Source organism: Enoplosus armatus, chromosome 19 (assembly GCF_043641665.1).
Source record: "Enoplosus armatus isolate fEnoArm2 chromosome 19, fEnoArm2.hap1, whole genome shotgun sequence".
NCBI classification, from domain to species: Eukaryota; Metazoa; Chordata; class Actinopteri; order Centrarchiformes; family Enoplosidae; genus Enoplosus; species Enoplosus armatus.
This window is the reverse complement of record NC_092198.1, coordinates 13,321,368-13,345,282: the sequence shown is the minus strand read 5'-3', so window position 1 is coordinate 13,345,282 and position 23,915 is coordinate 13,321,368. Positions and strand designations below refer to the sequence as shown.

Here is a 23,915-nt window from a genome sequence, read left to right as displayed (position 1 = left end):
GATCCTAAAAGTTACACACTCAAAACACATAAAACATCATAGACCACTAACTTGACAGTGACAGCCAGTAGTCCTTTGTCTTGTAAGCATGTCCCATTTTAAGGGACAACTGCTTGTTAAAATGATAGAACTCCACAATAAATAAGTGGCAGAAAAAATGTTTTGTGTTGTATAATGTGCAACTGGACCCACAGAATGTGCTTTTACAATCATTTGAGCCCATGTGCTTCAATCTGCTGAAGCAGCCGATCAAACAGATATGCAACGTGTGTAAATGTGCGATTGATGATTATTAACCAATATAAAAACACTTTTGCAACAGAATAAGAAGTTGCAACAACAGAGAAAACTCTGCTTTCACTTCAGCACGGCTCTGCTCTGCACAGCATTTTCACACACTTTCCACCAAGTGTTGCTGAGTGAGTGGGTGACTACATTTTGGCAACTTTCCCCAGTTTCACCACAGGCCCAGATGAGGGTTTTCCACAGCAAAAAACGTAGATCCTCACTAGTGGCCCCTCTGAAACCAAACTAGACCAACGCTGCAGGGATGAATGGTCGATCTAGCTGTATCTTGGCTTATGATAGCTGCAAGATCAAGGTTTGAATGCAATAGATAGAAATGAAAGAAAAAGAATGTAAGGAGGTAAGAACTGCCTCACTGTTCTCTGCTTCCTTGTGTTATTGGAAACATTCACTGAACTAGAATCTGAAACATCTGTGTACAAACTGAACCCTAAAGATACCAGATCACCAGATCTACTTCAAAAGGCAGAGGGCAGCACTAGAATGCATAGTGTGAAAGTCACTAGAACAAAGTCTTTCATTGCCTTTGGCTTAATTACATCAAAAAGAAAACATTCGACACTCATTCTGCTTTTTAGTTTAACTAAAGGCCAACAGAAACCAATAAGTTAAAAGTATTTTTATTGTTTCCTCTCAAAACCATTTATGCATCTCTTTCAGTGTTTGCACATAATTATCATACCACATCTGTTTTTTGTGTTGATTGCATTTATTCAGCAGTGTGGTTTCTTTTGATTGGCTTCCCTAAAATCAGAATGAACAGTTCACTTGAGGATTCTGCAGTGTGTGCTTGTACTTTATCCTTCCTTGACCTCAGCTACTAATTAATCATAAATTCTCAGATTTTGAAACCTGGTGCTGAACAGATGTATGCAAGATTATATAAATGATTCCTCACAGGAATTACAAGTGTAAAGGCTTTAATCTATTCTCTTGAATGGAAGGATTAAAAATATTAAAATTAAAATGTGATTATGTGATTAAAAATATGAGGTGGACACACATGTTGTTCATAAATACTAATAAACATTTTAATGAAATAGTCCTGAATTGAAAGATATTTGACTAAGTTGTCAGTACTGCCGTTTGAAATACAAGTCATTCTTATGCAACTGTGTTTAAACTGGTTTCTTGTCTGAACAACACTAAGAATCTAAAGCCATGCTAGCATGCTTAGGCATGCTTTGAGCTAAATGCTAACATCAACATGCTTACAGCAACAATGCTAACATGTTGAGGTTTAACATGTATAATGTTTACTATGTTCAACATCTTAGTATAGCATGTTAGCATTCTAACATTTGCTAATCAGCACTAAACACCAAGTACAGATGAGACTGATGGGAATGTCATTCATTTTGCAGGTATTTGGTCATAGATTTTGACCTGTCAATGGCAGGGATGAAAAGCTAAGGGATGCCCAAAGCTGTTACAATTCATCGTAAGGGGGGGACATGAATGTTTGTACCAGATTTCATGTCAATGCATCCAATAATTGTCAAGACATTTCACTCAAAACAACCAATGTCAATATCACGATAAGGGAAAAGTCAGGGGATCACTGCAGTCAGTAGGATTCATCCTCTGGAGAACATGAATGTCTGTGCAACATTTTATGGCAATCCATCCAATAGTTGTTGAGATATTTCACTGAACAACTGACAGACCAACATTTCCATACTTTGAGCCACGTCACTAATAAAAATGGGCAATCGAAAATAAGCATCTCAAAATTATATTTTTTATAAAGCAGTGTCTCTCTGCTGCATAATAATCACCACTGTCTTGGCACTGAGTTCATGTGCAAACCAAATATATCAGGGTTTTAATGAGCAAGATCTATAATATACTGTATCTGTTAAACATACAGATACAAATACACACACCTCCCTATCTGCTCTTTGGCCCAGGGGTGCAAGAGGAAACATGACTTCTTTTGAAATGCTGGAGTTGAAACGAAGTGCAGTGGCAGTGTTTACAATCATTTAACATGTTGTCTGCTTAATTGGAAAAAAGAGAGAGGGAGCAGACTCAGGGAGGGATGGAGGGGAGCAGAGAAAACATGAACACTGACACCATTAGTCACTTTTCCCCTGAGCCCTGTCACTTTTATTTTATTCTCAACTTGTGCTGCTAGTTGGAAAAACATATTCTACACTTTAATGTGACACTGCATCATCTGCTAATTGTGTTTTTATTGAGTCATTCACAATAATTACCATCCATCCTTGAGACGTGAATGAAACCGGCTGACTCAATTAAAAACGGCTTGCAAATTATGAGATATAATTGCTGTAGGCATCTTTTGCTTGCAGTTATTGTTTGAGTGTTACGTAAAGTAACTGATAATTGGTAATTATGCATGCAGTGCTAATTACCGGGAATATAAGGTCACCTCCCACTCAATTAGCCAGTGTCTATTCATCTCAAGCTCATTTTACTGTATTTTCAGAAAACAACTGCGTGTTTTTTCATCAAAGGTTTTAATTTCCTTTAACTTACATTTTTCCTGTGGGTGTGAGGACAGTAACAGACCAACTACCAATTAACACAGTGAGGAGAATACATTTTATTAACAGACATCAAAAGTTGTCAAAATTAAAAGCTGCTCTAATCAATGTTTTCATATTAACAATAGATCTGATGAATGAAAGAGGTCTCTGTTGACTCTGCAGTTCCACTCATATCTGTTGAGCTTTTGAGCATCTCATTGTTTTGGTTTTACGTCTTGCAGCTACTGTTTTAGTTCACTGTCACCGCTCTCATCATCGTTGATTTTGTTTTTAGTGAAGTTAACAGCCAGCAGACAAAGTTAAAGACTACCTGGCTGCATTCAGCAGCTAAAGAGCTAAATATTTCCCTCATGAGTTAGTGGAGACCAAACCAGAGCTAAAACGAGGGTGAATATTGGGACAGAAACATAACTGAAATGAATGCTAAATGTTGCTACATGTCAATGTGCAAAAAAGTGAATTTGCCTATAGGTTCAACGTATCAACTTAAAAGGTGATGATATGTCAGTATTAACTTAACAGCTTGTTGCACTGTCCAAGAGGCAGTTAATTCAGGTTTAATGCCAAAAAAAATCCCCTCATATAAAATATGCTCTAATCAAGAGAAATTTGATAGAAGATGGTGCTTTCTGATTTAGCTGATTATAAACCTGGTTATCCGTATACATGGCCAATAAATCTGCATTCTCCAGGAGAAATCTACCTGGGGAAACCAGGTTTCTCTAATCCACTACCATGATTTCAGTTACCAGTTCTCTCGATAGTTACAAAATCAGCTTACTGGAAAAAGCCGACTGTAACCCGGCTACTTAAGTGCATGTAAACGATGGAGTGGAGTAAACCGATACCAGACATCAGAGATGTGCTCTGTTGCACCTGTAACTATACCCAACAGTGATGTCATGCTGTATTGACACATAACCTGGAGCTTGCTGCTTTTTGAGAAACCACTGGAGGTCAACAGAAACTGCAGAAATAACCAAATCAAAGATAAAATCTCTAATGACGACAAGACAAATGACATTTATGTGAATGTAGTCACATAGTCTGGTGTAGTCACCACTACATAATCCTTTTCTACTCAAAACAGGTCCAGACTTATTTTAAGATAATCCCACTTAAGTAGATATATCATTTTTTGCAGGATAATGAGCATAAACATAAAGTGGAGTTTCTTTATGAAATACAACAAATCCTTTTTCTTTTTGTCATGTTCATATTGAAGTGATTAAAATCTCTCACTGCGGTGAACAATTGCGACACAACAGGAATAAACCAGTGATATTACAATATCAGAACCAAATTTTCAAAGTAATGAGTTCCATACATGAAGAAACAAATGTTTTGTGAGTCTTTGCTTTGACTGGCAAACTCTTAAAGTCTTGAATTATTATCTCACATTATGAAGTTAGAACTGGAGTCTGCAATGATTTGCAATCTTGGATCATCTCCATAAAACATAAGCCTGGATTTCATAACTACCAGCTCTGATTTATATCTGTCTTAGCTAATTAGCTAATGTATATCTACTTCCTGGACAATCATTTCCTTTATATTTAAGCCCTAATCATTGCTGTACAGAAAAAGTGGTGTTGTTGCTAACACCCTGCTGATTCCTCCATTCACATGTTCAAATGTGAGCGCACCCAAACACATTGTAATCTCTTATCTAGCAGCTGCAGTTACCTACCTGGTAGCACACATGTTGTTAAGACTACAATAACAGGACAAACATTCAAAACCACTTATGTTAAAAAACACTAGCATTAAACCCACACGGATTGCCTGCCAATTGTGGATATACATTTTGTGACATCAAATTGTAGTGTACCCCATAGCCAGTTCTTTAGAAGAACATCTGTAACATGCATTTCTTGAATCCATCAGAATTTGGAGCAAATTAAACTGTCAAGTCAAACTAAGACAACCAGGGACTGGCTATATGTCAAATCCTCAAAACAGTGGCCAAGAAAGGAAAAGGGGATTTTATTATGAAGCCTACCATGTTTCTCCACAAGACAAGTATATTCTGAATACATACACACACTCAATTCACCTAGCTAAAGGAAATGTGGCCTAATACAACAGTCACGTAATAAATTCTACCTTCATGAAGGTTATAATGTTTTAGAAAGGTGATGATTCAGCTTCATGATTATTTTGGAGGATGTTTGTAGTGCTGTTGAGCAGTATTGCAATATACAGAGAGGTGTTTCCATTATTTAGACTTTTGACCTCTTCTCACGATTTCCCTTCTTCATGCATGCACCTTGGAAGTAAGTTGTGGCAGAAATCCTTTCTCTGTTTCTATAGATGCTGATATAGTCAGCTAAATACCTTTAGGGCAGTGCACACTATTTAAGAGGCTAGCAAAGTGAGACAGGGCTAACAGCAGCTACATGAGGGCAGTACACTCTTTAGCAGAAAGAATGTTGTACAACACCCAGTAATCTGTTGTTTTAAATGTTTTACTTCGTCTTGGTCATGACCTGTGTATTTCATATCATGACTCAGCAAAGCATTACTCAGAATATGGGAATGCTCCAGAAGTCTATAAATGGGGAACACTGTGTCTTATTAAGGGGCCCATTGGGCTCTTACAGTCCGAGGTGACTTCAAACCCAGATTTACCAATGCTATACTCATGATATGACATGATAAAAAGTGTGGATTTCATTAAGTGTGATTTACACTTGTTAATGGTTTGAGTGTAGCCAGATTTGTCTCCATTTCACATCAATGAGGGATCTGAGTACCTCTTTTATAAAGTGATAAAGGGTCTTTTTTCTCCTCTGTAACTTTTTTTAATTATCACTTCAAAGCTGGTATTGACTAATCTAGCAATAAAAATAATAGTGAGTATTACGGGCTAGTGAGCCAGATTCGCATATGTTTCAAATCATCACAAAATTGTACTTTCCTGTCCAGCAAAACATGAATGTACTATTTATTGGATACCAAAGGATTAGTTAAGAAAAAAATATTGTAAGAAGAATGAGTATTACAGTATGTTATTGTATTATTATTGTATGTATATTATTGGATTACAGTTACTGATGCATTCATTTGTAAGCAGCATTTTAATGTTGTATTTGGTCAATGTTGTTAGTTCAAGCTACAAAAATGCATCATATTTTACAAAAATGACAATGACCGTTTAAATCTTAGGCTAAACAGTAGAATGCTGACTGTATGTAGTTACTTTTCACCCCTACCAACTGTAAAATAAATACCTCTCAAACATAATAATAAAAGTTTGACAACATTTGTATAGTAAAAGAGCACCTAATCAGGATATCTTATGTACATATATGTCGGTAATATAAGTGATTTCTCTAAACCTAAAGAAATAAATATAAAGTGTTAAACACTTAAAATAATGATCATCATATCTGCAGCATTTTCATACTACTTATCTAATCCACATGAGTTTTGAAAGGTTTTCAAAAAACAAGAATTCTTGTTCAGGCACTAGTTGGCCACCACCTGCGGCGTCATACAGGACCCCTCACAACAACATGGCTGCCACTAACACGAAGTCGGTTTTGTTCGTTTGCTTGGGTAAGAGCTCATATAATCCTCATAAAGTGTGACTTTTTATAACAAACATCACATACACCCAGTATACCAACTTATAGCTTTTAAGTAGTTTATGTTGGCGTTGATAGGTTTTCCTAAGAGCGCTAGCTGAAATGTTTCAGCTAACGTTAGCTAAGTCGCTCTATTAAATGAATGAGTGCGATGCTGTTAACTTATAACGTTATAATATATATACATATAACTTAACCTTTTCACTCAAGCCACTTTAATTTGCTGGTATGCACAGTTGGTGTCCAGCCAGGTGTGATCGAAAACATCATAGTTTTGTAGTAACGCTGAGAAATATTTCCAAGGAGTTTCAGTGACCACCCCGGAAATCAAGTTATGACAGGTCGGAGTCCATCGTGAAAGCTGCTCGGTTGTGACTCTCGCTTATCAGCAAAGTGGTCTGTAGTTAGTTAATGCTGCAGGAAGTTTGTGGAACTCTACTGAACTAGTTTAAAAGTTAGTTTTGTTGGTGCAGTTTTCCTTGACTGTGACAATTAAATTAAAAATATATATATATATTTTTTTTTTTTACCAGTGATCTGCATTTGGACACAGATAATGTAACCTTTCGCGCTGTGTTAATTGTAGCATGCTGTATTGTTGTCAGATGTACTGTATAATTTTAACTGTGCATCTATATTTAGAAATTGCAAAATATTGTGTAAACTGTGTATTGAATGTGTGTGTGTTACCATTGTTAAATACCTCAAGTGTTACAATTTACTGTAAAACTGTTAATGAAATTCATTTAAATTTTCAAAAACATTGCATTAAAGTTTGTCATGGAGTTTGTGGTTTTTGAACAGGGAATATTTGCAGATCCCCCATCGCTGAAGCAGTCTTCAGGAAGATGGCAACAGATGCTGGAGTTGTTGATAAGGTAACGTCGTCATTAATTCATTATTACATCATACAAAACAGTATGATAATACAGGTCATTACTGTCATTGGCTGAATATTACATATTATTATTATTATTACATTACTGGCTAGAGAATTGGCAATTTTCTTTACATTTAAAAAGGGAGCTTTTTTTTGAAAATATTTTCCTGGGAGTATGTTGTATGTCAAGTATCGAGCACATGGAGAATTAACATGTACTGTGCATTACTACTGACAATTTTTCAAAGCGTGCTTCCACTGATTATTGTTATTGACTAATATTAGTGGGAAATTAATAGCTATTGGTGACAGATTTTAATAAAATCCTATCCAAAGTGATTGAGTTGGGTGATGATCATAAAATAAATTTAAAGATATTTTAACACCTGGTTATTGACAGTGGTTGGTGATGTGATGCTGCGGTTGAAATACTAAATACAATACGTTGATATAAGATGTCTAAACTGGAGTAAAATAGTTAATCATTATCAGGCCTAAAAATACGTAAGAGTTACCCTGCTGTAGCCTCTAAATGAGCCTCATGAATGAGGGCAGGATGTGTTTCAGAACATCTTGTCCTCAAGAGTACAACATCGTCCTGTAAATGCTGTACCACTTACCACCTGCCTGTACGTGAGAGCATGAATCATTTTTACCATTTTATTGTTCCCTGTGCTCTGCTCTGCCAAGTGGAGGATAGACAGTGCTGCCACCTCCAACTATGAGATAGGAAAACCTCCAGACTACCGCGGTCAAGCCTGCATGAAGAATCACGATGTGCCCATGAGGCATGTCGCCAGGCAGGTACGACCACCCACCTCTACAACCTGTCTTAGTAGTAGTTAGCGCCCCCTTTTTTGTTCTCTGTTGTTGCAGTGGGTCATAGACAGTGCTGCCACATCTGACTGGAATATAGGCAGCTCACCGGACGACCGCGGTGTGGCCTGCCTAAGGAAACATGGCACTGAGACGAGCCACAGGGCCCGACAGGTACAACCAGATGTCCCGTGGCTCCTCTCACCTCATTGTTGTTTGTGTGTAATAGTGTGATGTCGGTAAGATGATGCCTACTAGACACCCAGGTGCTGCTGTTGCTTTGTCACTTAGCGTATATTTAGCTTACTGGAGCTTTTTCCTGTTTCAAATAAATTGCTAAGTTACACACAATTTCTCTGTCAAAGCAAGAACATGTGCAGCTGAACTCAATGTAAGGTCTGGCCAACATTGATGATTCAGAGGAACACCAAATAACACAAGTCCAATTTCATTAAAAATCAACTACACCCTGCTTGAACACACCCCCAACACAAATGTAAAAAAAATTGCATCGTGTGTTGAGCTCTTCTTTAACAGCTAGAGAAAAGTCGGACAAATACAATTATGTGGGCTACTTGCACTTTTGCACGTGTATTAACTGGTGTAGTCTAATACAGTGGTTCCCAACCTTTCTGGCCTGTGACTCCTTAAAACAAAGCTTTGTTGTGAGCTCTCCTTACAGGATGCAAATGTCTGTGCGTAGTGGCCAGTCCAACCAAAGATTCAAATAGTTTCATTTGAATTAACTTGAAAGTTTTAAATGATCTACAGGCAGAAAGCAAAGAAAAAGTCAGAAGAAATTAGCATAAAAGTGTTTTCCTGCTTTCCTAACCTGTTAATTATCTTGCGACTCCTTCGTTTTATCTTGGGAACCACTGGTCCAATATAAAGCAAGTCTAAATTAATACAATCTTAACATAGCATTGTGGAACAATTTGCCCCTACAATGATATGCTTTATAGAACATAAACTCCTCTTTGCACGTGACTTACACTTGAATTCAGAATTCACATTTTAAATGTACTTACACAATATTACAGCACAGCAGCTGGTTCAGCTTCTGAGGACACAACAATAGGGTCTAAGAGATGACATGACTTGTTCTAGACAATACTGGTTTAAACTTTGTCTTAAAATATGTAAGTGCAGCTAATCTTGTGACAGAACAAAAGCCACATTTCAGCTTTACTTTACAGTTGCACTTAAACCAATATACTCCTACAGGGACGATGAGACTGGCAAGCCACTTGTTTTTATCATGTTTCTTTTGTTGCTTTTTTTGCTTTTAATACAGATGTGTCACTAAATATTACATTTAGTGTCTTTGATGTGCCTCTAATTTATGTGCTACTTGAGCAGTTAAAAATGTGCTTTATTTCTAAGTGGCTTTCTACTTTTTACTACTTTATTCAACCATTTTTTCCAAATAATTATTAGAAACGTAATAAAGTCCATGTTAATTAATAATTTTTCAATTCAAAATGGCATTTTCATTCTTTTACAGGTTTTCTGATATGAAGTTTGAAACAGTAGTGTTATTATCTAATATGTTTGGTTGTGAGCCTGTTGACCAGCCCTGTGTCTATACTGCTGTATAAAATGATTGTGTCCATGTTAGGCCTGAAATTGTATGGAATATCTAACTGTGTCATTATTACGCAATAATAAAAAAAAAGGTTGAGAGCAAAACTATCCACACTCTCAAATGTGTGATAAAAAAATATCATCCAAAAGTTTTGTTTGCAAATCAAAAAGTTTTGCGAATCCAAAATGTTGAGCTGAAATCTCATGGGTGGGACCTACAAAAGACTTTTGCCAGTCTTGATTGGACAGCTTGGTAACATCCACTGTTGGTAAACATTAGAAGGCGTTTTGAAGTCTGTGGAGAAGACAGAGCAGGAGCAAAGAAAATCAATGCCGTTTCTGTAATAGCAAAAACGCTGTGTTTGAACTGGTGCATGTAGATTGCTTTTTGACTGCAGTCAAGCCAGCTGCCGTTTGGATTTTGATGTGTGCTGGTCCCACCTGCATTTTTTTTATCACAAATTTGTGTGGATAGTTTTTCTCTCACTCTCTTTGATTGCATGATAAAGACACAAAAGTAACTCCATAAAATTACACCAAGATGTTTGTCCATGTAGGGCCTTCACGCCTTGTACTGTGCTGGCTTATCCTCAGTGCAACTCCAACTCCCCTGTGCCCTGAAAACACTCTTTTCATGTTTCCCTGAGAGAACTCGGGGGTTTCACCCTGTGCTTGAGATCTGCCGTCTTGTTGGTTTGTCTGTCTGCAAAACATTCAGTCAGACCCTCATCTAATCTCCTCAAAGCGGGGATGGGGAGGCTCAGTCCTTGGCTTAAACCCAGCCAAATCCACACAATGAGCTTTGACAAGCTTGCTCTTTCCTCTTTTCCTTTATCACCCTTTTCATTTCTATCACTGGCTTTTGCTCCCACCCTCTATTTTTTCCTACCCCTCAAATTTTTTTACTCTGTAAACTTTGCTGAACTTCTGTCACTGCCAGTATTCAAGACCACGGTATCCCCACATAAACAAACATGTTTGTTTAACAAAGCAAACATGCTCCAAATTGATCCATTAAAAAAATATTGGGAGTGTAATGCCTTATCGGAAATTGCCAACAGATTTAAGAGAGCTGACATTTTTATTTCATACTCATCAATATGTTATCATTAAGTCAACATTTAGATAAAGTAAAGTATTGCCAATGTTTTAAACTATGAAACAATCCAGAGACAGCCTAAGCCTGTTGTGGGCTGTTTCATTGGGCATTGGATGTCATAGATTATATAGATTCTTGAAATTAAGCACTTATGATTTTTGACTTAGCACTTCTATATATTATATCATATTATTGTTGTTCATGTACAGTAGTATGTAATAGTATGTGTATGTTAAATTATCCAAAGTAGAAATATTTAGTGACACTAAATAAGTTGAATATTTAGAAACAAAACTGTTTCTTAGCAACACTTTACTTTAAGTCCCCCATTTAGCATTTATAAGCATATATATAGCATATACAAACAATAAATAGTTTATAACACATGGCATGACACAATGGCTCTGTTATATTCAAGTGTCCCATTAAGCCATGACAGTGAGCCAACATGCACATTACCAGGACCCTTAAACTGAAGCTGCTAAATGGAATTCAGCCATCATAAATGTAATTATTTAAACCTGTGCTTTTCCTACTGCCTTTAAGGAAAATGGCCTATTAGTGATTATTTTCACACAGTTTTACGATATCTCTTCACATCTTCTCAGGGTTTTATCATCTTTTGAACTTGCTGAACTTGAGCTATGCTATGTGTGTCTCCCCGCTCATTCCTCATTTACAGTAACCGCCTCCCAGCTAGCTCTCAGCCAGATATTTCAGAAATCAAACCGAGGTCTCTGTCAGCTTTGTGAGAGGGCTCCCATGAGCCTTTTTTGATAGGGGATTACCACTGTTTCAGTTAGAGTGTGAGAACACAAGGTAGACAGAAGCAGAGAGATCAACAGCCACTGTGATTACCACCGCCACAGATTACCACTCTGCGTGAGAGAGAGGGTGTTAGAGTGTTCAAATGGCTACAACCAGACTCTGGGAATATAAACATGGACTCAAAACATTAATAATATGTTTACAGCTCTGCTGTTACATGAATGACCACAGCTGTCTCTGTGATTGAATGTATCCCTATCTCAACATCTGGAGCATTGCAGGAGTTTTATTCATGTCTTGTTCTTTTGTTCCTCTTCTCTCATTTGTCTTCTTCTGCCCTCGCTTCCTCCTTGGCATTCCTGTAAATAGACTCGCAAAACCCTTCGAAACTATTCAGGGTGCTGCCTGTTTTATATTTCTTCTTGTGCCATTAAATCATCACTAAGCACAGTGAACCCTTTGCACCACACCCCTCCACATGCTTACAGATATGCAGCTTAGATCCGTTTCATAACCCAATTTTTTGTGAGTTCAGAATCATACTAAAGTTGTTTTCCTTAAGACTGGTTGATTTGGCCACACCCATGGTTACCGTTGTAACAGCAAGTGCAGTTTAATACTATATCAAAAACTCACTGAGCAGCTACTTTGTCAGAAATACATCAACAAAAAATGCTGGTGTACAGTATCTCTTTACAGTGCAGCCAAACAAACTCAAGGTCTTTTAACAAAGAAGTCAGTCAACAGTAATCTGATTTCATGCTGCACACGGCGAGAGTAGTTTTCCACGTAACAGCAGGGCACAGTAAAGTTGGTTGTTTAAATTCTCATCTAACGGCTCACTTTGGCTCCCATGCATTGCATTAGCAGTAACTTGGAATAGGAGTCCAGCGCTGGAAAGGCGGACTCTGCCACTAACCATGAAAACTTCTATATATCAAGAAAAGTACAGAATGTAAATATATGGGCTATTCCTGAAAAAGAAATGCTGCTACAAATAGTATCAAAAACAGGTTTTGATTTCATGAAAATCTTAAGGATTCTAACTTTAAAAGTGTATTTCAATGTCTTTATTGTTGTGTTGGAAATGATTGATCTTCGCAGCATAAGATTGAACCCTCACTGAGGGACCGCAGAGAGGCTCTGCGGGCCCTGCTGTGTTTCCACACAGAGCCAAAAGTAATATTTGTTTTGTCCTGCATTTCTCCCCCACTTCCAGGTGACCAAGGACGATTTCATGAGCTTTGAGTACATTCTCTGTATGGATGACAGCAATTTCAGGTACAGTTATTTCAGCCCACAGCAGCAGTGTTTTTGTTAGTTCTGTGAATGTGGATCACAGTTGGACACACAGTGGCTGCAAACACTGGTGTGTTAAGTGTCCTGTCTTACTTATTAATCGTTGCCTGGGATCAAAAAAACATTTGCCTCGCAAGGGGTCAAACTAGGTTGTCGTGCTAACTGTCTTGATAGTGATTTGTGCTACTTCTTCACATGCACATGAAAATGGTGGTAACATTGAGCTATAACTAATGTGTAAGTGAATGCCTCCCTTAATGAGCAATATCCTTTCTTAAGCTCTTTCCAGAGGTCAGGGGGAGGGATATTTTTTGATACTTTGAACGTTTAGGGATCATTTTGAGATCACATGCCTATGGCAGATCTGATCTGTAAGCAGCTTACTGAGTTCTTTGGATGCCTCGTCTTTGCTCTTTGGGCAGTTTTTCTCCCCTTTCTCTCCCACATTATTTTTTTCCTCCACAAATGTTAAGCTGACGACACTGAGAAAATGAGACCCAGTCCTAGATAAAAGGTACTCAGTCTATGTTTAGTTTTCTTTTAACAGACCTCCTCTCATTGTTGTCAACTTGAAAGTGTTTATTAATTGTTTGACCCCGTGTTTGAGTTTGAATTGTATTACTGTAGTTTGAGATTGGCTAGGTTGAGGTGTTATTTTAGATTCAAGCTCAAACCATTGTTTGTTAGTGCTTTTGGAGGAAGTTAATCACATGGATGTCATTGTCATGGGGTTCTTATATTCTGTCCATTATTGGAAGTGTTGTTAACATGACAGTTCTGCACATTGGATAAGATAGACGTCCCACCTCATATCTAAATGGCAGACAAAAAAATACAACAATAGAAACGTTACTTATATCTAAAAAGGGCTGATTTGTATTCTGGTCTAGAGGTCACATGTAAAAACCCTCAAGGTTTTTCTTGTTTTTTCTTCTGCTCTCCTGGAGTTACGTGTTGTCTCTTGTCTCCACAGTGAGTTGGAAAGAAGAGCAAACTTGGTGAAAAACAACCAGGCAAAGATTGAGCTTCTTGGTTCATATGACCCTCAGAAGCAGCGGATCATCAAAGACCCGTATTATGTAAGTTTTCAAGTAAATTCTGTTCAGTTATTTTTAATCATAATTAAGATGATTCCTTAATGCTTGATCTTTGAGTGGCGTGATATTGTTTAAATATGGGGATAACAGTGCTCATCTAATCATCTATACTAGTGAAAACAGTTTAAAAAGGAAACAGTTTTTTTTTCTTGTATGAAGTTTAAATTTAAAGCCCCTGAAAGTAAGTGCATTAAGTATTTATTACTAAATAAGCAACAATAAATGTTAAAGTTTTGAACAACATAAGCAAACAACCCTTCAGATTATGATTCAAACGTTGCTAATTTCTTATTGGTGCACAGAATTACATGACATCTCTGTTTTCTAAACCATCCACTTCAATCCAGGGTTATGGACTCAGACACAAGAAATACAGAAAATCTCTCATGGAAGTTGACCAAAATAGAAAAGTTGCGTTCAAAAGTGCTGATTGAGAATATAGGTTTTCAGGCCCTTTAAAACTACAGTAAACTGTTTGATGGTGAATGTAAACTGTCAGTTGTGTCTGGAAATAACACAGAAGAATGTCACATTCTCCTCTTGCAATGGCTGTGCACCTGTTCAAGAGAAGGGTTTTATAGACAAGAAAAAGAACGGAAAGGAAAGTTGCACAGTGGAGCACAGCGGTTTTGGACAGAACGTGTCAGTTCTCTCCACGGGGAGAGATGGGATCAAGTCAAGGCTTTTTTCATGAAATAAACAGAACCAAAACAAAACAGTGTGGACTGCAACAGTGAAACAGCAGCACAGTCAGTTCCTTTCTCACTCGATTTGAATAAATTGTAATCATATTCAAACATTCCACCCGGTACACACACCAATAAATCACCTTTACACAACTTGATGTCCAAGTATTCAAATAGCAGAAGTCTTTTCTGTTTTCCGATTGCCTTTTCACGCTCCATGGCTCGCTCACTCTGTTTAGTTCCTTACGTGCTTTCTCTGCAGTTGAAAGTCCTGCCAGATGATTTTGACATGGATCCCTGGCTGCCTTTTATCTTTTTGAGGGTTATGAGTAAGGAAGGCAAGAGTGGGAACAGTGCAGGGAGTAAATGTTGGGGAATGTTTAAAAGTTTGATTGGTGATGATAAGTTGTCAATTTACATTTGAAAGATCTTAACTTGGGTCGCTCAAACCTTTTACATTTTCATAATGTATTTAAATACATGCTAATGCAGCTCGAAAAGTGCTAATTCCCTGTGTGGTCTTTATGGATAATAATAATAATAATGTATTTGTGACCATCTGCAGTGCTGTATTACATTTAGCGGATAAAACAGTCATCAAATTATTAGTGATGTGGCCCGAAGTAGAGGCTGTGGTTGACCACATTAGTTTTTGTCAGATTTTGGCTTTCAACACCACTTTTCTTTGTGTCGCGATCAGCACGAGTGTATCGTTTGGTAGCTCGTTTTGTCAAAAGAAAGCGTGAATGAATGCTCTTTTCAGTCAGTGTGGTTTGGACACCAGACAGTATTGGATCGCGGTCCCTCACTAGCAACCACATGGCCTGACAGCAAAGTGAGCAAAGAGGAGCCAGACAGTCACTGTCAATGTGTCAGGATAAATAGAGACATTAGTGTTTTTGTCCGTTTAGTGTGATTATAATGACAAATTCACAGTGTGACTTAAACACCAAAGTGCCTTACTTATCCTTGGTGTTTTCTGTGTTATTACTAGACACAATTGACAGTTTATATTCATAATTTACCGTTAATAATTATAATTTACCATTTACCATTGAGATTTTGTTGTTATTGATATATCTTGAAATCTATTGCTTGGATTGCTTTGGAATTTGGTTCAGGTGTTCGTGGTCCCCAGAGGATGAATTGTAACAACTTTGGCCCTCTGACTCTTTACTTGATGATCAAATACCTGCAAAACTAATTATATTCCCATCAGCCTCAGCTGCACTTTGTTTTGCTAACAGGCTAAACTAAGATGGTGAGCAAGGTAGACATTATACCTGCTAAATGCTGATGTTAGCATTAAGTTCAAAGCTCTGCTGTGCCAACAGCCTCAAAGAGCCGCTGGCATGGCTGCAGACTTTGTCGTTTTGTTAAAGAGTCTTTCAGCTATTTTAGTATCACATGGCTGACATAGTTGTATTTAGAACTGAAACAATTAGACATTTAGAAAATAATTTGGCCACTTAACAGATTAATCATTTTTTAACAAAAATGCCAAAAAATATGAGGATTTAAAAATAGTAATCTGAATATTTTTTGGTTGGTTGAACAAAACGAGGGATATGTGAATATGTCACACTCGGCTCTGGGAAATTGTGATGGCCGTTTTTTTGTTTTTTCAATATTCACTTTCTAATGCCTCAATTCACAGATCTGTTCATATCATAGTAATCACAAAATTTGAAGTTTGGTTTTTCTATAAAAATCTTATCAAGCTTTCAGCAAACGCCAACCACTTTAAACCATCAAAGCAGGATTTTGAAAAGTACTCTTGCTACTTTTGGCAGTGTACTTCTACCTTAGGAAATGCTATGTTACTAAATATGGGTGTGGGCTCAAGCTGAAGGTTGAAGCCAATTGGCAGTCAGGGATCTTTTATCTCATATCACAGAATGGGCCTTAACATATCTACAGCTGTTTTGGATATCAGTTTATTTCAATTCTTTGCCACAAATGGATCAATCAAACAGATGTGTGCAATGATTCAGCTATCAGCACTTGGCTGAAACTTATGTCAATTTCTCTTTTTTAATGTTTTATCTCTTAGGGGAGAGAAGAGGACTTTGAGAAGGTGTACGAACAGTGTGTACGTTGCTGCAAAGCATTTCTGGAGATGAACTCCTAACAACATCCCACCTTAAATGATCTTTGCTGAATCTGTCGGATGAACAAGAAAAATCATCCGAATAGGCTATGGCTCTATATCACACAAGCACTCATCACTATAACCCTCCTGCAGATGTCATTGACAGAACCAGAACACTTTGTTTCAGTGTTGTAATTATACAAACCACACATTGTGTATATTTAGAGAGATGCTGCATGGACAAGTTTGTAGACTGTAAATGTGGGTGATTAATAAAATGTATAAATGACTACGGCTATTGGAGATGTATGTATTCGTGAAGGTATCGTGCTGACGATGATGCATGACTGGACATTTCTGAGGTTTACAGGTCAAAGGCCAACACTGGGGTCAAAGTTAATGCTAGCCTAAATGCTAATCTTTCTGGATATATTGTTAGACACTTGGTGGTTAGATTATTTTCTTGGCTCTGCTTTTGGTTTTGTTTGGTATACAGCTCCTTTTATCTGATATATTAACACAAGATATTATATATAACAAGTATATCTGAGATATTTGAAAACAGAAATAAGAAAACAACATCTGTTCTTCACTTAAACGCTCCTCCTCTTTGTAGACACATAACTTTGCCGTGTGCTTTGCACCATTGGCTACTTAAATGTTGGTAATCCCGTAAGGGAGGACTCATCATTTCCAATACACATGACCATTTAGTGTGAGTAATTTCCACACAGTAGAATTGCCATTGAGAAAAGGCTTTAAATCATTAAACAACCATGGAGCCAAATGTTTGATGAACCAACTGTTGACTGGATGGTTTCTTTGTCTGTGTATCTGTGAAGGTAGTTTAGCCTTAACTGTGAAGGAACTTGAATGTGAAGCAGATCTTATTTGAGAAAGGTTTCAAAAAGTTGGAGATTTTCTGGACCTGGTGAGTTAGAAAATGGTTCTTTTGGACATAATGTGGTCCAGTCTGTGCATTATTTAGTATTGAGATACAGCACATCAGGCTGAGTAGTTCCATAATACCAAGTAACACAAGCACAGCTAGGAGTGAATTTGCATACCAAACCACCTGTTCAAATCCACTCTGGCACAAGCAAAGGATGGCTACTAAGTTCAGAATACTTATACCCTTATTAGCTTTCTTGCCGAGAGCTAGATGAAAAGATTGATACCACACTCGTGTCTGCGCTGAAATATGAAGCTACGCTCACAAGCCGCTTATCTTAGGTTAAAGATGGAAAGCAGGTGGAAACCACTAGCCTGGCTCTGTCTGAAGGTGACGAAATCCGCCTACCAGCCCCTCTGAAACTCATGAATTAGCAAGTTACATCTCCTTTGTTAATCTACATCTACTTTAAAAAACTACAATTTGCTTTTTCGTAAGGGGTTATAGCCAAGGTTATTTCTTGGCTGGGACCAGTAACTTCCTGGATGCCTGGCAGTTGGTCAGAGCCAAGAATTAGTCACATAACCACTAGTAAAACAAGTTGTAGTTTTTACACTTAGCTTTTTTGTCCAGATTAAACAAAAGAGATATAACATGTTAATCAGCGAGCTTTAGATGTGCTGGTAGGCAGACTTTGTTACTTTTGGATAGAGCCAGTCTAGCTGTTTCCCATTTCCAGTCTTTGTGCTAAGCTAAGCTAACCAGCTGCTTGGAATATGAGTGGCAGCAATCTTCTCATCTAGAAAGGGAATTAATGTAATTCCCCAAATGTCAAACTGTTCCTTTAAAGGTCCTAAGTTGTTTCTAAACAAATACCTGCCCCCAAATATAGTCATCATGCAGCAGTTGAATAGTAGTAGTAGTAGTAGTAGTAGTATAGTCAGGGTCTGGTGTCATTCACAGAGAATCTGTCTGAGATTTGCTCAATTCAATTCAATGCTGTGACCACCACAAATGAAATAATAAGATAGTAATTGTTTTGTAGTTTGGTGGACTGGCCCTTTTAAGTTGAACTTTTTGTTCCCAGTATGAATTTTTATGACTGAAAGGTGCTGACTCCCATTCTGGTAAATGTTCATAATAAAAATGATTCTTCTGTAACCTCTACTTAAAACATAAAAACACTGGACTCGGTCCAGTCATTTAAGGAACATTCCACATTTCAAGACAGGAAATTAAGAGAAAATACTGAATGAGACAACAAAGACCACTCATATTTGTACCAATCTTATAATTTATTTAAATATATTTCATTTATATATATATATATATATATATATATATATGTATTTAACTGCCATTGATAAATGCCCAGTCACTTTAATTTATGGTACATAGGTGGATTCCTCTTATGCTTTGCTTTACAGTATGTACATATTTCTCGTTTTATGTGGTCATGGCGTTAAGTATGTACAGTGGAACCTTATGACAACTCAAATACATAAATATATAGACTGTATCACGCTCTACCAAGATCCACAGGAGGGCTGTGATTTACAACCGCCGTTTGTTTTTTAACATGTCTTGCAAAGACACAGAGAAATGTTCATGCAATTAATAATTTAACCACAGTTCTTTCTCGGTGTGAGCACAAGTGCGTGAAACTATGGCGTGACTGCCAGCCAGGGGTCTGCGTAAAGGGTAGTGCAGTAGAAGGGATGGGCTCAACCCGAAACACTCATACAGAGCAAACCAATCGCAGAAAGCAAGTCATGCTAAAAACAGTACATTTGGATTTTGCTCTTTCCTTAAAGAAATGAACAAAATAAAAATATGCGGTCCCTTTTTTTTGTTTTTCCTTCGTTTGTTTTAGCAACATCTTTTTGGATGCCAGCAGGGAAAAAAGGCCCCATGTTTGTTTCTCTCAGCCACTTGTTTCTTTTTTCTTCTCCACTCTTCAGTTTCATCTTTATCTTGGTCTTTTGTTGCTCCCTCATGGTGACAGTCAACCATCGAGGCCCAGCCAGAGCGGTGGATGGCAGTAATCCACTCCTTAGAAGAACAGACCTCACTGAACAGGCAGTAGTGTGCCTAGTATCAGTCGGGGCTGGTCAGAATTATTACTGTCCAAGGCACTTCTTTCCCAAGTTTCTTCTGGATAACTCGTGTCTGGTTTTAACCTGCAGTGAAGAGGAAGTGAAATTCAGCGCAGTCTCCAACTTGGCAGAACCTGACAAATTCTTTCCAAAAAAAAAAAAAGAATCACGAACAATAAATCAAGAAACTTGATTTCCCACAGATCTGCTGCTGCTGAACCCCTGCGTGTTCGACACAGCACGCATATCACCACTGTGAGCAACTGTCTCAGTGTCTCCAGACAGAAAAACAAGCAATACCACAATGTAAAGATACTCCGTTACAAGTATCAGCAAAATAGTGTTAATGTATCAAAAGTAAAAGTACTGATGATGTAGAATGGCCCCTTTTGGTGTGTTGCATTACTGAATATATTATTGGATCGTAATTATTGGTGCATTAATGTGTAAGCAGGGTGTTAATGCTGTAGCTGGTCAAGGTAATGTCATACTGTTAAACTGGTAGTTTAATCTAAAACAAAACATCATTTCTATAAAGTGATCATGTTTAGTATGTAAAACCTTAATCTGCAAAGTAACCATGACAATATTTCCCTCTGAAATGTAGTGGAGTAGAAGTATAAAGTGCATGAATAAAAGGGAAATACTCAAGTAAAGTACATTTCAGAAACTGCACATGTACTTAAGTACATATACTCAAGTACTGTACTTAAGGGTACTTGTATGAGTATTTCCATTTTTTGCTACTTTATACTTCATCTCCGCTACATTTATGCTATAGTTACTTGTTAATCAAATTAGCTCCACCTCCACCAGCTACAACAGTAAATGCTACTTACACATTAATGCATCAGTAATAATAATCCAATAATGAAATATATAATGGTATAACAATCACAGGGGCCATTTTTTGCCTCGAGCGCTTTTACTTTTGTATACTTTTAACTATATTTAGCTAATAATACTTATGTACTTTTACTTAAATAAGATTTTCAATGCAGGACTTTTTTTTGCATCGCAGTATTGTTACTTTTACTTAGATGAGCTGAATACTTCTTCCACCACTGCCAACTTGTCACATACCTTTCACCTTTTGAAACTTGGATAATTTTCTGCATTGTCCTGCATTTTTCACGCATAGTGGGATATGCTCTACGCACCAAACCAGTACTTTGACCATATGTCCTGCGTACACACCCTCTCTTTAAACTTCAACATTTATGTTTGAATCAGAGGTGAATTTATTACCTTGCATGTGCTACCCCTCTGTGCACTGCGGGCTGCCAGCTAGTCGTGTAAGGAGCCGTGCACATCTTTTGAAGTCTGAGGAGAAGAAGAAGAAGAAGGCGAAACAGAGAGACATGCGTATGAGTGGATGCTTTTCACATTGTGTGTTGACATAACACTAACAAAGAGAGGCATTCCTCATAGTGTCAGAAGGCCAGTGTAATTGCAGCTTACATGCAGGTATTGTGCAGTCTCTGGTGTGGTGGTAGAGTCTGTACACGTGCTTCCTGCACTTGGGACTGAAGTAGAGCGGACCTGAAAGGGAAGAGCAGGCTGTAAGAACATTTCCAGCATCCAACATCTGTTTTTTATGCAAGGCTGTCATTCACTTGTCTTGTATTTTGGACTGCCTCAGCCATCACACCTTCATCCCATAACATTCTGTCTCTTTCCTAAAATGCCTCTCTGACTTAATGAAACTCTTCACACTCGAGCACCAGTAACACACGTTTCCAACCTTACCTGTTATATGTTTTAGGAATTTCTCCTTCTTTCTGAGATCTCTGGGGAATACGACTGTGGAGAGATAAGAAAGGAGTGTCAGGTTTAACTCTGCAAGTTTGAGCCTATAGCGGCCTTTAAATAGCACATATTTGCATTTTTATTAAAGCCTAGTGTTAACATCTATTTTCTCAGGGGGCATCGCATCACCTAAAGCAGGGATGTTTTGGTGAATTAAAAGCTGGTTTGATATCCAGTGAGATGCAAACAGCCACAAAAACGAAACCAGAAATAGGCTACTCTTAGGAATCATTAAAGGGTTGGCACACCCAAATAATGAACAATAAACATATTTTCTTCCTTACCATGCAGGTAGCCTACTTTTCTTTTTAAATGTCTGCCTCCAACCAAATATCCGCATGGCCACATAGCACTTAGTTAAGTTAGAACATGTTTTGGGTCATCTGGGTGCAGCAACCCTTTAACTTCATCCCGTGTTAGTTCCATCAGTCTACAATGACTCTGCAATATGAATATTAGACATGTTCCAGTAGGCTACATCCTTCATTATAGGCTACAGCATCCATCCTCCCTGGGATCCAACATACGGGTCACGCCCAGACAAGCCGTCACTCACCGACAACCTGCTCCCCTCTGTTCGTTTTCAAGCTGCGTAAATCCTTTGGTTCCACCAGAGAGCTTCCAGCCCGTGATGTTAAAGGCGCTTCCGTTTTCGCGCCGTGGCGACCCCGGCTGTCCTCCACGTGTCTCACGATCTCTACTATCCGCCTCAAGTCCTGCCGCGCGTCCCTGCCGGCTGCCGCCGCCGCAGAGGGCGCGCTGTCGCTGCAGTGGCCAGTCAGCGTGCACATCAGCAGCACCAGTCCCATGTTGAAGTGCTTGCGCAGTCCGCTCATAGCTCCCGTGTGGAGTGAGAGAAAAAAAAAGTGAAGTCCTTCTCCAACACCTCTGGGGCAAAGAAAGTTTAACCTGACACCTGCAAGGGAGATCGAGAGTGAGAGTCAAATCAAAGTATCTCATATAATTTACCAGGGTGTGATCCAGACCCCCACTGAACCCTTTGAAAACACGGTGAAGTACAACTGCTGTCTGACACCAGACTTTGACTGCGGCCCACAAAGCTGTCCAAATGTATTTCCTGCGGTTTTGCTTCATTATATGTTACACATCCGGCATCATATTCTTGATGATACCAAAGTTTTCCGTATTGTAGTTCAGCCAATGTTGCTATACATTCTTTAAAAAAAACAAACATTTAAAGACCCCTCACTTGATTCTGTTCCGGCCATAAGTCAAAATAGGCTAAGTAGGCTACAGGTTTGTTGGTAGCCTGCATGTATTGGTGACACTATTGTGGCTTCAATTTTTTATTTGTTAAGGAAACTTCAATCAAGATTTCCTTTGCAAAAACATACATATACACAAGACCACACGAGCAAGAGCAGCAAGACACGAGTTAGAAGAAACGAGTGATGGGATAATAAAAATGTAATTACCTTCAGGTCTTTATAGCCTTTTACCAACACTGTATTACGCTCTGTGCGTCCAACAATGATGGACATGGAAACAAAGAACTGTGCGCAACTTTAGCTTAGGTTCCTGCTTCTGTCCGGTCCGGAATATGTCCCCTTAAAGTCTGCTCTTATGTAGGAGAAACCAAAGGTTCTGTGGTCCTCGCGAAGACAGCTCGTGAAGTCCCGTGTGCGTCCTCGCTGAAGCAGCAGATCAGTCGCCCTGAAGTGAAGCTCACTTTTTATCCTGTCTCGCAGACGCGGTGACCTGTCCCTTGTGGGTTACTCCGCCGTGTCTGTTGTGATAATAAGACGCATTACTGGCACTCCGAAAGCGGAAAGACTACTTGAGTTCACTGACCATCACTTGGATGCCGTGTGAAGTTTTCTGCGCCCCCCCCCCCCCCTCCTTTCCGTTTACTCCATTTATCTGTGCTATACGCAGTAACAGGAAGCGTTTTCCCCACTAATACTTCCACTGAAATTTCCAATCAGCCCAGTGTGCCGCGCAGATACCGGTATCTTAGTGGAAATGCTCCCATATCCTTCTTGTGATTCTCATAACTTCGTTTAGAGCCATTGCGCACTTTACATCCATCATGGGAGTTGAAACCCAATCACGCGCTGTTTAAGGATGACTCTTTGGAAATTAATTACGCACGGTTTTTAAAACGTATTGCACTTTAGTTTCTGGTCAGAGCAACCGACTACACACAGCATAGTTAAGGTTTACAGAAGGTTCCTCCTCATTGGAGATTAGTTTGTACGAGCCTGCTGTGGTTGGAACAGCTTTCTTTAAGTCAGGGCGTGCAATTGGCCCCTATGCTCCCCCCTCAAATCTGACTGACCAGTGACGCGTGAGTAGTTTACTATATTATGAAGACACAGTGAGAGAAAACAGCATCTTTCAAAACTATGGAAATGCAGTTAATGCGGC

At 38.5% G+C, this 23,915-nt stretch overlaps 2 protein-coding genes across 3 annotated transcripts; one reads left to right on the top strand and one right to left on the bottom strand.

Annotated features, from left to right (window-relative positions):
* The first annotated feature begins 6,311 nt into the window (after positions 1 to 6,311).
* acp1 (acid phosphatase 1) lies at positions 6,312 to 17,019 on the top strand. 2 transcript variants are annotated; one of them, XM_070925762.1, is made up of 6 exons: positions 6,312 to 6,380; positions 7,214 to 7,287; positions 7,980 to 8,093; positions 12,776 to 12,837; positions 13,829 to 13,934; positions 16,692 to 17,019. In XM_070925762.1, exons 1-6 carry the CDS (start codon positions 6,338 to 6,340, stop codon positions 16,767 to 16,769), a joined length of 477 nt encoding a protein of 158 aa, XP_070781863.1. In that variant the 5' UTR covers positions 6,312 to 6,337; the 3' UTR covers positions 16,770 to 17,019. The 2 variants fall into 2 exon arrangements, with proteins under 2 accessions (XP_070781863.1, XP_070781862.1); XM_070925761.1 differs by lacking the exon at positions 7,980 to 8,093 and adding an exon at positions 8,166 to 8,279 and having other exon boundaries at positions 6,337 to 6,380.
* A 3,957-nt stretch (positions 17,020 to 20,976) lies between these two features.
* alkal2a (ALK and LTK ligand 2a) lies at positions 20,977 to 22,363 on the bottom strand. Its single transcript, XM_070926429.1, has 4 exons — positions 22,084 to 22,363; positions 21,468 to 21,521; positions 21,180 to 21,260; positions 20,977 to 21,041 (listed from the first exon to the last, which is right to left on the bottom strand). Exons 1-4 carry the CDS (start codon positions 22,361 to 22,363, stop codon positions 20,977 to 20,979), a joined length of 480 nt encoding a protein of 159 aa, XP_070782530.1.
* Positions 22,364 to 23,915: the final 1,552 nt, after the last annotated feature.